Genomic DNA, 13,639 nt, shown 5'->3' with positions numbered 1-13,639 from the left:
ATAAGGCGATCTTGGAAATGTATAATATTGCATGAACATCTGTACTAAGCAGATAAAGGTTTACGTGCATTATTGTCAATGCAGCAGTACTCGGTGATGCGCAGTGCATTCTGGGACATGTGTGATTTCCGATAATTCAACTGGGTGCCAGGCAGCGTCCATTCTGGTATATGTCTTTCAGAGGGGCCCTCTGTAACGAGTGAAGAAGTGCGTATGCTGATATCATGGGAGAGTTCCTTGGGGTACTTGGGCTTGGGGGGCAGACTGTGGCTGGCTGGCGCATGAGCTGGTCCTTGGCATATGGTGGCTAGCGCTGGCTTGTGATATGGCCCCTTGCATTTAAGGCTGGTTTTGGGCACATTCTGTCTCTGCGCCTTGCATATGATGGTGGCCACTGGGCATTTGAAGTTACATGCCCGTAGGATGGACGTGCATTCGAACAACATCATGCACAGACACAGGCATGCTGGCATTGTAGTACTTGTGTGATATTACGCAACCCTCGAGCTCCATGGCATTAAGGATGCCACCTGCATAGATACCTTGCCTAGGATGGGTGACAGCACGCCGCAGGTTGCTTGAAAAGTGCGCCTTTAAAGTGAACCTGCGCTCTTGACAGTGCGCTTTAGTTTCGTATAATCACAGCTAGAAGTGGGGGTGTCTCGGTGTAGATCTGCCTGCAGCCCCGAGAGCATCTGGCTCTGCCTTGAATCTGGGGTGAACTTCCCTGATAAGCAGTGGGGGCGGGGAATGCAGGGGGTACCGATCGCATGGCAAAGCGTGCCCCTTGCGACTAGCGCAAATGACAGTGCTGTCACATGCTGCTATTTTGCCATATCACTGAGGGGCTTGGCGCCTATGCCCCTCCCTCAAAGACGTGACAGGGGTCCAATCAGAAACGGGCAGCCGGATCGGTCCTCTCCCCACCTCTCCGGCCCCCTCCCTCCCAAACCCACTGCCTCCCCGCTCGCCTTTCCTCACATCCCTTCCCCTAAGCACCTGAACGAAGCATTGCGGGCAGTCTCTTTGGCTGGACACTTTCTTGCAGAAAAGTGCCACTTTCTGGGTGCACGGAAATGCCCGCTTGAGGCACCGGAGACTGTAAAGGCTTTGTCATCTACGAGGACCGTTTCCCCACCGCGGAGAGACTCGACTGGTTGCCAGAGGACGCTGGATGCAGAGAGCCAGCCCCAGGGGACGACCATGACCTCCGACTGGTAAACTTCCCGACTGGCACCAAGTTTCCAGCCTATACCGAGTGGGGAAGAAGTCGACGCAGATCAGCAAACTCCCCCGAAGACGCATGGCTACCTGAAGCCGGAGAGGGCGCCCACCTTAAGCAGATCGACAACCTCGCCCGCCGCTATTTACCCCGGCATGGGTCGACGTACTGCGGCCATGGGGCGAAGTAACTGCGCGCGAAGCTGTCGAGTGCCAGCCTTGTTGCTGGCCCTTCTCTTCATCCTCCAGGAACTGCCAGGCGCCAGAACAGGTAAAAGAAGCACACTTTGAAAATGCACATCTAGCAACACATTAAATAAAGTCGCTGGGTTGAGAAAATGAATTCGCTCCTATGGTCCATTGCAGCTTGCGCTTTCTGACCGCTTGACTAGATACAGGGCGCAGGGCAACTTGTTCGGCATTTAAAGCGCGTCAAAGTACAAACTCAGCGACAGGAGGCACTGTGCGTAAACATAGCGATGACCATGTTCAAGGTCCCCGGAGACCCCGCGTGCGTTGGCACTATTCCCAGGTGGGGCAGTCTCGCAACGCATACGTGCATACGTGTCCACATGCCAATCACTTCACATTCTTTCTAGCGTGCAGGCGGCGCTTGCTGGCACCTTGCTGCTGCTTGGCAGTGTGGCGGTGTGAGTAACGAGTGCCGCTATCATTACATGCCGTGGGCTCTCAAGTTATCTCTTAGAAGGATGAAAGGCAACGGTCTGCGCCTCTGAGATTCCCAAAAGGGGCGATCGACCCACTAAGGCCCGGTGTAGACAAAACATTCAGGCAACGGGCCCTTACCTGCATGGTTTAGACACTAGACAATGTTATCCGGAACGTGCAGCAATTGGCCAGAAGTTCTTAGCGTGTAGCCCATGGCTGCAAGTGTACAACCCAGTGGTCTTCAAACTGTGGTGCTAACCCCCTAGGGGGGGTGGGCAGAAGGAAGGCGTGAGGCTCTTCAAAAAGGACGTGCGGTGACTCTTTCAATATGAGCAGATATGGGGGCCGGAAACACTTTATACTCAATGGGGGTCGACAACAAACGTTCTTCTCAAGGCGGGGCTCAGCATAAAGACGTTTGAATAGCGCTGGTTTAACTTGTAGCTACTGGATACCGGTTAGGAAGGGCATCATTTCCCGGGGATGAAGCTAACAGGCGCATCCAGTGTTTACCACGACATAAACATGTGTTAAGCGCCCGTGCAAGGCGCTATAGAAAAGTAGGTGTATATCCTCGCTTTTGCGCCGTCGTCTTGTGTGGGGAATATGAAGGCAAAGAAACTGGCCTCAGCATGAGTCGCATCTGTGTTGGCCTGCTCCTGCTCCCCGCTGCATGTCAATAAATGGCAGAGGTTAAGGGGCGCCCTGGCACTGGCAGCGCCATGCTACATCGTGGGCGCTTGCAATGTCCGGATTTCGCCAACTGCTGAAATAGCTCAGTGGGTTGATGCGCCTGCAGAGCGAAATGTGAGCACAGGTTACTATAATGGTAGGGCTAACCGGGCCTTTAAATCTCCCGATGTGGAGAAAAGGAGTACCCCTGAGTTGAAGAGATTACAGATGTCACCGCAATGGGGCCGTGGTAGGGTGGGGTGGCTTGGCTCTGTGAGCCTCCCTTTTGCGTGGGGGCGTAAGAGCTGTCCTTCTCATAACGCAGTGATGGGGGAAATCCCAGGCAGTCCTAGTCCTCCTGACCCAGAGAGAGCCTCGCTGTCTCCCCAGTCTCTAAGCGGATATAACTGCTCCACATCTCAATCATGCTGACATTAGTGCCCGACGTTTCAATACAAGAGGTAACGTGTTTGGCAGTGAGAAGTAGAGTAAAGTCTGGAAACTCATATTTAATACCTTTAGGGCCCGATTCATTGAATATTTGCCCGTTTCAAAGTGGCTCTGCATTGCCGAAAACTGACTTTGCACTGCCGACACAAACTCCGAGTCATGGAACTGTGCAAAGTGAAGTGTATTTTTGCTGTGCCAGGCAAAGTCATTTTGAACTGCAAAAATGACTGCGCTGACTTTGCACGGTTCCATGAATCGGGGTTTGTGTCGGCAGTGCAAAGTCACTTAGAACTGGGCAAATATTCCATGAATCTGGCCCTTGATGTTTAATGAACTGTCTCTATGCCTCATGCACCCCATAAAGGCCCCTTAGCGCCCAATTAATAGTGTAGCATTAAGCCCCGTCCAAGAGCAGAGAGGGGCGCGTCTTGCAGCCCCAAGTGCCCGCACCTTCCATGTTGCACCCAACGTGGAGCTTCACGCTATTAGCACCTAGCATTTTACTCGGGGTGCAAATACTGTCTTGGGTGTGGGGGCCAGTAGCCCATTCCTCAAAGGGAAGTTTAGCCTTTGGCAAGATGGCCACAATGGACACGCAGGGGGGGGGCCAGTCCAGAGTGAGTCACTTCTCACGGTCCATGGCGACTTGGTAGAGAAGGGCCGCAGCATGGTGGCTTCCTGTGGAGCGGGGAAGTATGGGTGGTGGGTGCGGGAAGTTGGGATGTGGCCGGCGTGGAGAGGACTGGGAGACCGGCGCACTAGGGAGCAGCCTGCAGCATTGGAGGAAGCTGAATGGCGCGCCCTCGCGCAAAGTGCTAAGTGTTATCATTACCCAGGGCTTTAAGTGGGCCGGGGCAGAGACAGAAAAGTGCATTCATGTCGGGGCTCCCTAAAGTCCACCGGTAACCCCAGCCCACCAGAAGCCAAGGCATTGCTTCATAGACTAAAGCTCTTGTGTCTAAGCGAGAGATCCAAGCTTTAGAAAAAAAGCCTAGCCTTTTCTTCATTTGTGTCGGAGATCCCCACCAGGCACCCCTTCAACTAGAGGTGCAGGGATCCCCTTACTCCCCTCTCAGGTGGGAGGGGGATGATTGTTGCAAACGTGCGCCTTCAGAGGGGCGGCGCCATAATTGAGCGGCAACACTTGCCTGACCAGAATGGCGCCAGTTAGGCCAAGGTTTTGCAAACTCGAGCTGGACTCTTAAGGGCTGTGGAGACAAAGGGGCGTGGCACAATAGGGGGCATTACAGTCAGCGAAGTGTTGCCTTTTAATTGCAGTGCTGAACCCTTCTTTTCGGCCACGCCCCTTTTCGGCCACACCCCGGCTGGATTTTGCATACCACTTAAAGCACTGTTATTACCCAACTCAACTGCACCCTTAATTGACCTTGGGAAGGATAAAAGGCTTAAAGTATTTATTTTTTTTATTTTTTAGCAATTTTGAGCATTACTGACTTGCTTGGCGAGGTACATTGCACACTGATGTTACCCACACTCCAGATGGCATGGCTGGGTCAGCCCGCCTTGGTTTTATATTTGTATCCAGGGGCTCATAGTGCTAGATTTATGATGGATAAGGGAAGACTGGAAGTATCACAATGCAGAGAAAAATCAGGATTGGTGCACAGGACACTGCATGGCTTCATGCCAGGATACTTCTGTGGGGGCTTTCAATCCTTGATCGGTTACATGCTAGGCTCTACCTTCTGGAATGCTAAGACTTGACTTGCGGAAGTTCAGGAAAGGTCTAAAGAAATTCCTCATCCCCTCCAGCTATGGCCCCGACGACCACTACACCCCACCAAGAATGCCTTTCTCCCAATCTGTCCTTAGTAATCTCAGTATCAGTGCTCCTTCCTGCTGGTCAGACCTCTACCACTGGATCAGCTAGGTGCCAGAAAATGGCAGAAGGTTCTTCCACACCGAGGATTGACCATAGATAAGTATGATCAGAAGATGGAAAGGGTTGAAAAGATCAGAAGCTTCCAGACTGATCTCAGCCCATTTTGATGGTCTTGTAACATGTCACGGATGAGTTAAAACATGCAGAGACAAACTTGTCAGATGCTTATTCACCTTTGTGGCACTTTGAAAGGAATTCCTTGCATGGCATTGGACCCCCAGAGTAGGAAATCTGCTCTGTGCATTTTCTGCTCCGTGCGGGGAATCCAGATGCGTATCGGACCGCATCCCAATTTTGATAGGGAAAAAGGCAGGAACTCTGTGGATTTTGCCTGCTCTTTTTTATGTGAAAAGGGCAGGTGGAGTCTTGAGAGATCCACAGTAAATTCGGCCCCCGCTACGGATCATTGCTTGCATTCCGGAGCATTATCTACGGACAGCGGATGTAAACACGGAACCCTGGGATACATCCAAGTTCCTGCGTCTACATCTGCTTAGTGCCGACAGTGCCAAAAAATCCTTTGGAACTGACCCTGGCCAAGGAGGCGGCCCTTGTCTTTCCAAAGGATCCCTCACTCACATCAAAAGAGGGCTCTTAGCAGTGCTCCAGATAAGATTTGTAGGTTGGAGTATTTTACTCCCTATTTTTTGAAGTTGGGAGTAAAATATTTTTTAGAGAGTAAAATGTAAGTCCAATTTCCAATGGGAGTGTTTTTATAATTGGGTAAAAATATGTTTTAACTGGGAAACGGAAATTATTTCTTTGCACATTTATGTACATTACAAGATACATGTTCACTTCTTCTGATCAGGCAGTAATAGTAGTTTCTTCCTGTGGTACTGTGTGCACTACTGGTCCAAACATGTCCGTGGAGCTGTGTAGGTGAAAGCAGTGGGACAAGATTCTGCTGCTTTGTTTCCTGTTTTTTTTGTTGGGAGTATTTTTACTCCCTATTTTTATCTTTAGGGAGTAAAATGGCCGATATACCCCTTATTTGTAGGGCCGGCTCTTAGTCTTCTGATGCTCTTATTCTAGATCAAAAACGCTCTGACAGAGTCAATAGCTCACTGCATTCAACAAACCCCCTTTAAAGAAAACACATATATATTTGTCTCGGGAGGATAGCTCAGGGGCAATGTGCCAGCCTAGGAAGCAAAACGACACAGAGCAACACAGGATAGATCCCAGAGTCTGCGCTTAGAAATCTCTGGGTATTAAGCGCGTTATAAATAACCTATCATATCATATACCAGCCAACATGTCGGAACTGGACATCTCTACTTCAAGTGATGTAGCCGGTGATCCGGCACTATACAGGTCTTGCAATTCATCATTTCACTCATACAGGATAGGAAGAGTATGATTTGATCTTTATTTATATAGCGCCATACACCAAAGTTCTGTACAGAAGTAAAAGCGGTACAAGTAATGTAAAACAACATTTTAAACAGAGTTCAAAAGAAGAGTTAACCAGTAAGAAGCTGATATTTAAGATGACATCAGAAAACAGAAAGCGAGGACATGGATCGAAGAGAAATAGCAGTATCAGTATACATCTTAGTTCAATGATTGTATCCCACCGGTAATTCTGGCCGGATACCGGCAAAATTGCCTTACCATTTCTGCCGGCCGATATCCCGGTATTACTGGGATATTATGAGCGGCAGAGAGGCCCGTGAGTGCCCATCCCATGGAGTCCCAGACTCCATGGGATGGGATTTCTGGAATTACTGGCACCGGTAGTACAGGTGATTCCGGCATTTATTTGCCGCTAGGGGCCTTAGCAAAATCTTAGAAAACTTGTGTTTCCCCGGTCTGGAAAAAATGCCAGTGCCAGAATTACTGGCATTTTTCCAGATGAGGCGGAAGTTATAATGAACCCCAGTATTTGTCATGATAGTCGCTCACCTATTCATTCATTCATTCATTGAGTGATACTATGGGCCTGATTTACAAAGCATTTATCAATGACTCCTGACTGTGGTGGGGGAGCAGAGGGCTTCCTCTCTTTGCCAGAAGGCAACAACGCAAGGAGCTTTAGGCCAGAGTTGGCATCTTTCATCGAGAAGCCGATAAAGATGGGGGGTAAGGTGCAATATGTTATGCTACGTGTCTTCTGAAGGACAAAAGGCTCTCCGGTGCTTATCACAATGCCAGGTCCAATATTATCAGATAACTACATATTTAACTCTAACCTGAAGGACATGCGATAAGCAAAAGTGAGAACATGGCTGGGGAGACGCTTTACATTTTTGTTGGTCTTGAATGAACATTCAACCCCACTACCCCCGTGCCCATAATTCTATGCTGTTTGATGACAAAGGATAGCGGGGTTGGCGTAGCAGCAGGGCTGACTATGTCCCTCCCAAAGGAGGGCTCTGTGCCTAATGCAGAAAGATTTGAAAAACTGCACTGGAGTCTATGAAGGAGAAATGCTGACAGGCCAGACCTTGCAGCTCCAGTAATCTACTCAGGATATTACCAAGGCCTGACTAGCCAGGGCGTGGTGTGGAGAGGTTACATGGGAAACATCTTGCTAAGCAAGCCAGAGGGTAAGGAGCCTGTTGAAGTTACAGCAGCAATTTGGGCGTGTGTGTGAGGGGGCATGGAGAGGCCAGCATTAGGGGTGTTGCAAGGTCTGGAGAAGATCTGGGGGCAATGGTAATGTAGGGACTCGGGGCTAGCTAGCCTTTTGGTTGTAGCCCCAGAGCTTCAATCCGGGAAGACAACCAAAAGATCCAGTGCTAGAACCCCCCCCTCCCCTGATCTCACAGGCCACCCCTAGCGACGCCTACGGCCAGCATCAATCTAGATTCCCAGATGTTTCACAGCAGGTCACAGGGATGGGGCAGACACCCAACCTTTAGGGCCAAATCATATCAGCCGAGGCCACGTTTCAACCGTGTCTCCGTTCACTAAGACGTCAGCCTTCAGCATGCTAGTCGCCATCAAGTGTCGACAGCCATAAGGCACTGGATGATGATGCAGAATGTAATTTAGCGGCAAGCATAGTGGTAAAGAAAAAAAGGCAGACGCAGTGCCAAAGTTCATCATTGGAAGTAGTCAGATATTGCTGACAGAGAACGGGCTAATTTCAGGGGAACTCAACAGGGAATCTGTGTACAGCCCAATATAAATGGGGATATGAGAGATGGCATGTCCCCTGCTTGTTGGAGAGTAAGCCCTCCACTGCAATCCCATGTGTGCCAGACATTTCAAGGGGATCTGCGGGCCAACGGTGCCAAATTCTGCAATTAGAATCTGAGCCTCCTCGCAGGGTCACCCTTTCATATTCCCCTGGTCAATTTTCTTTACCAGGGGAAGTGCCTCTCTCGGCACCACATCTCCCACTGCACGGCCCCTTAGCTCCCCGCAGGCCTGCCCACCAGATTTCCTCAGTTCCCCGTACTTACCTTTACCGGCCCACACTGGTATCAAGACCACTTCCCTGAAGACTGCGTCATCCGACGTGCCGCATTCTTTTGTGTGTACGCTTTGGTGAAGCGGTCTGGAGATCACAGTCATCCACATCATCCAGGATGAAAGTTCCCACAGACTCAGCGATTAGTATTGGATGACTCCTGCCTACTCAGTGTCATGGATTTGATCATACTTCAGTTACGTTTGGAGCTCCTCAGTGACCACTCGTTTGCTGAATTTTCCTGGAAGGGGCAGATTGGAGACTCAACTTTCATTTTGCCACTCTGAGGGGTTTATCTGTGGTTTTAAGAGCAGTGGAACTATAGTTGCACGCTTAAGCAAGACTGCCGCTACCTCTGTTAGGGATTCGTTAATAATCCTAAGTAGTTGGCTAAGGACGGTGGACAGCAAGGATAGAGAGTATGAAAGATTCAAAAGAGCTTTGGAACAAACCTCTGTTCAATCTGCGTTCCCAGGCCCTCGGAGATCACCCTGATATGACTTCCTCTGGTTTACACCAGGAGTGCAACTGACCCGGGAGAAGGGAGTAGTTTCTTACCTGTAACTCCATTTCTCCAGCGTTGGTATCTTTCATGGATTCACATGCTTAGAATATTCCCCGTCGTCAGACTGGGAACCCTCGGTACACATATATAGTCGTTTCCTATAGGAAAAACTTCCGACACTTTTGTGTCCTATCCACATCTACGTCCTCTCCGGGTCCGTCCACGCATGCCCCGTAGGACGTAATGGTATAAAAGCCCCGCCCCCGCGGGTCCCGTCAGATTTCGGCCCCTCCAAAGTAGAAAGGGGGAACTTGTTTATGCACATATTTTGCACATTGCACTTCGGGGAGGCTGGTGGGCGCATGTGAATCCATGAAAGATACCAACACTGGAGAAATGGAGTTACAGGTAAGAAACTACTCCCTTCTCCAGCATTGGATCTTTCATGGATTCACATGCTTAGAATAGATTGTATAGCAGTATCCTAGAAGAAGGAGGTGAGAATGCAATGCAACATACATCACAAAAACCCACTCCCAGTTCAAATATATATCTATATGCACGTAAGCAGCAACCTATTTTTTTTTTTTTGTTGATATAAACATATTCATAATACATACATATATACCTATATATATATAAATATATATACTTAAAAAAACCGATACATGAAGGAAAAAACCAACATAGGCAAGGTAAGAGACAACAGTTTCACCATATTTGGCTTACCTCATTGAAAAAGATGGCGCAGCACTGCCCTTCCCATCTGTACTTCATCCGCATGCTGCCTTTCCAGGCAGTAATGGCGTGTGAACGTGTGTGGGACTGACCATGCCGCCGCCTGGCAGATGTCTGCCAAAGGAATTCCTGCCCATAGCGCCGCGGAGGAGGCTGTCGATCTCGTGGAGTGGGCTCTAGGGTGCCCTTGTAGGGGTCTCCCGGCCTTGGAGTGACTAAAAGCAATCGCCGAAGAGACCCATCGAGCCAGTCCTTGCTTGGAAATTGCCCTTCCTCTCGTCGCCGGACCATATGCGATGAACAGCTGTCTGGTAGTTCTGAGTTCTTGCGTTCTTTGCAGATAAAACTTTAACGCTCTTTTCACATCAAGAGTATGAAGAGCTTTCTCCGCCGTCGACGACGGGGTCGCAAAGAAAGTAGGGAGAACAATGGTCGAATGTTTGTGATAGACCGTCGGCACTTTCGGGATGAAAGTAGGATTAGTTGATAGTATCACTTTGTCCTTAAAGAATCTCATATATGGAGGGTCTATGACTAATGCCTGTAATTCCGACACTCTTCTAGCTGACGTAATGGCAATTAAGAAAGCCAGCTTCCACGATAGGAACTGCATGGATGAAGAGGACATTGGTTCGAAAGGAGGCTTCATTAAGGCCGCCAGCACCACATTTAGACTCCACGATGGTGGGAACCGCTTCGTAGGGGGAAAGGTTCTAAAGAGATCCCTCATAAAATGCTTCACCAGCCTGTCGCTGAATAACGGTAAGGAATGTCTCCTCCTCGTGAACCTTGAGATGGCCGCCAGGTGCACCTTGATGGATGACGAGGATAGCCCACTCTCTGCTAGGTGAAGAAGATACGGCAAAATTTGTTCTGGAGTTACCTCCAAAGGCCGTATTTCGTGCTGCGTTTAACACCACATACAGAACCTTCGCCACTTGCACATGTATGACTTGTTAGTGGAAGGAGCCCTAGCCGCCTGTAGAATTCTCCGGCAATCCGACGAAACTTTCAAACTGCCAAATTCCGAAAAGTCAGGAGCCAGGCCGTCAGGTTGAGGCTGTCCGGATTGTGATGCCACACCGTTCCCTTGTCCCTGGACAGAAGATTCGGAATTTTCTGGAAAGTTATCGGTTGTTCCAACGACAGATGTAGTAGGTCGGAAAACCACGGTTGTCTCGGCCAATACGGTGCCACTAGAATGACCCGGCATTTGTATCTGCGAATCCACTGTATTGTCCTCCATATAAGAGGAAACGGAGGGAAGGCGTACAGGAACTTGTCTGTCCACGGAAATGAGAACGCTTCCCCTAGGGATCCTTTCTGAGGCCATCTGCTCGCGAACTGCTCGCATTTCTTGTTTTCTTTCGTTGCGAAGAGAACGACTGAGGGGAGACCCCACCTTTTGAAGATTTTCTGCAGCTGAATGGTGTCCATCTCCCACTCGTGTATCTGAGCCATGCTCCTTCTCAGGGAATCCGCTTGTACGTTCTTCACTCCTGGGAGATGGTGAGACACTATAGATATGTTGTGTTTCAAAGCCCAATGCCATACCTTTTGAGCCTCCACAGAAAGGGTCCTGGATCTCGTGCCGCCTTGTTTTATCAAGTAGAACATGGCTGTCGTGTTGTCTGTCAGCACTCTCACTCTCGACCCCTTGATATGTGGGAGGAATGATTTTAAGGCCCATCTCACTGCCCTCAGTTCCAGCACATTGATATGCAGGCGTGATTCGGTCGGAGACCATCTGCCCTGGGTTTGGTGGTTGTCCATGTGTGCTCCCCAGCCCGTCAGGGATGCGTCCGTGATGATGGTATTCTGAAATTCTGGTTCTTGTAGAGAAACCCCCTGTCCAGGTTGTGAACGCTTTTCCACCACTGGAGGGCTCGGATGATACAGTCGTCGCCGACGGTTATCCTGTCTGACCACCGACCCGTGGCCTGCCTCCATCTGTCCGCTAGGAATTCCTGTAGAGGCCTCATGAACAAACGACAATTGGCTACTAAGTGGATGCAAGAAGCCATGGAACCTAGGATCGCCACATACTTCCTCACTGAAAGTGTGCCATGTAAGCGTAGTTGACTCGTCAGTCGATTGATCTTTGACCTTCTATCCAGGGAAGGTTTCACTATTCCTTCCTGGGTTGCGAATTGAGCACCCAAGAACTTTAAGTTCCTTGATGGCCTTAGAGAGGACTTTTCGAAGTTCACTGCGAACCCCAGTCGTTGCAGAAGCTGTAAGGTGGTCTGTACGCTGTCGTTGGTCGACGCCGAGGAGGATCCCCTCCAAGCCAGTCGTCGAGGTACGGGTATACATGATGCCCTTTCTTTCGCAGCCAGGCTGCCACGGGTGCCAAACATTTTGTGAACGTTCTTGGGGAGGATTTGAGACCAAACGGGAGCACTGCGAATTGGTAGTGCGTCCGACCTACCATGAACCTCAGAAACTTCCTGTGTTTTTGACACATAGGAATGTGGAAGTACGCGTCCTGTAGATCTAGAGACGCCAAAAAATCCCCCACTTGAACGGACCTGATAACTTCCTGCAGCGTGAGCATTTTGAATTTCTGGCTCTGTAAGGTCTTGTTGAGGTCGCGCAGGTCGAGAATGGGACGCCATTTTCCGTTCGGCTTTTTTACCACAAAACACCGTGAGTATACCCCTTGGCCTTTCTGCGATGCAAGGATTAACTCTATGGCACCTTTTCGTAACATAAGTGCTACTTCCTGCAGCAAAATGTTCAGATGAGGTTGGGGTAGGGGTACCGGTGGACATCTTGGAGGTTTGCATTTGAATAGTAGGGAATGTCCGTACCTCAGTGTGTCCAACACCCACTGATCTGTTGTGATGTTTTCCCATTCTTTGACGCAGCTTGACACTCTTCCTCCCAGAACGGTGTGCATCCCGTCATTGCTGGTCTTTCTGTTTGTTCGTCGACGACGAATAAGTCGGTCGTCTCTTGGATGACTGGAAGTTTCTGCGCCGGCTTGAGTTTTGAGAGGCGCGTCTATATCCTTGGGAAGGGTATGCCGATCTGCCAAAGGATCTATCCCTGGGTGTAGAAAATCTTGAGTTGCCAGATGCCCCTCGAAAGGGACGAAAGGATCGAAAGTGTTTACCACTCTGAAGAGCACCCAACGAACGTGCCGTATCAGAGTCCTCTTTCATGCCCTTCAAGGCCTCGTCCACCTTTTCTCCGAAAAGAAGGTCACCTTCGAAGGGCATGTCCAATACTTTATACTGCACCTCGGGTCTGAAGTTGGTGCACTTAAGCCAAGCCTGGCGTCTTAGAACAACTCCGTTGTTTATCTGCTTAAAGACCGAATCTGCCAGGTCCACCGCTATGTTAATAGCATGATTCGACGCCTCTTCGCCCTCTCGTACCAGAGACATCGCTGTTCTTCTATGTTCCTCCGGAAGGTGGTCCAGTATGGGGGCTAATCTGTGCCACATCTCCCTGTCGTACCTGGCCACAATAGCCAGAGAGTTGGCTGCTTTCACAGTTGCAGCACCCACGGAGAGAACCTTCTTACCAAACACGTCCTGGCGCCTTGACTCATTATCCGGAGGGGTAGAGCACTTGTGTTGGGCCTTCGCTTTCCTCGTCGCCGCTGCCGACACCACTGAATCAGATGTAGGTTGGGACGAAAGACACTTCGGGGTAGAGTCTGGCACTTTAAATTTCTTTTCAATGCAGCCTTTGACGGCCGGTTCAGAAAACGGGTGACGCATGGTCTGAACACCCTCTTTCCAGACATGATCTAAAATGGGTATCGAGAATATTGAACGTCTATTCTTACCCATATGGTCGAATAGAAAACAGTCCTTTTTCTCCTCCTGCTGAAACAGGCCAAACTCCTTGCATGTCTTTTCCATCATTGAATGAAAAGCGCCAATATCGTCAGGTGGCGACGGGTGAGTGGGGCTCTTTGGTGTTTCCAATTCGACATCCGAAACCCAGGATGGATCCCTAGCTGGAGACAGGGAGATATCCGATGCTGACCCACGGTCAGATAAAGAGTCCGAAAGCTCACCCTCCTCCTGGACTACTGGAGTCACTG

The 13,639-nt window shown here is 49.7% G+C and overlaps 1 protein-coding gene across 3 annotated transcripts in view; it reads left to right on the top strand.

Annotated features, from left to right (window-relative positions):
* The first annotated feature begins 946 nt into the window (after positions 1-946).
* The window catches only part of COL5A3 (collagen type V alpha 3 chain), an 899,023-nt gene continuing 886,330 nt past the window's right edge, over positions 947-13,639 (top strand). For all 3 annotated transcript variants that reach the window (XM_069604041.1, XM_069604040.1, XM_069604039.1), the window contains exon 1: positions 947-1,492. In XM_069604041.1, coding sequence (XP_069460142.1) covers positions 1,378-1,492 — 115 coding nt within the window. In that variant the 5' untranslated portion in view covers positions 947-1,377. The remainder of the gene's footprint in view (positions 1,493-13,639) is intronic.

Source organism: Ambystoma mexicanum, chromosome 3q (assembly GCF_040938575.1).
Source record: "Ambystoma mexicanum isolate Mex_15411 chromosome 3q, UKY_AmexF1_1, whole genome shotgun sequence".
Taxonomy (NCBI): domain Eukaryota; kingdom Metazoa; phylum Chordata; class Amphibia; order Caudata; family Ambystomatidae; genus Ambystoma; species Ambystoma mexicanum.
The sequence above is the reverse complement of the archived record's forward strand: the minus strand, read 5'-3'. Positions and strand labels throughout refer to the sequence as shown.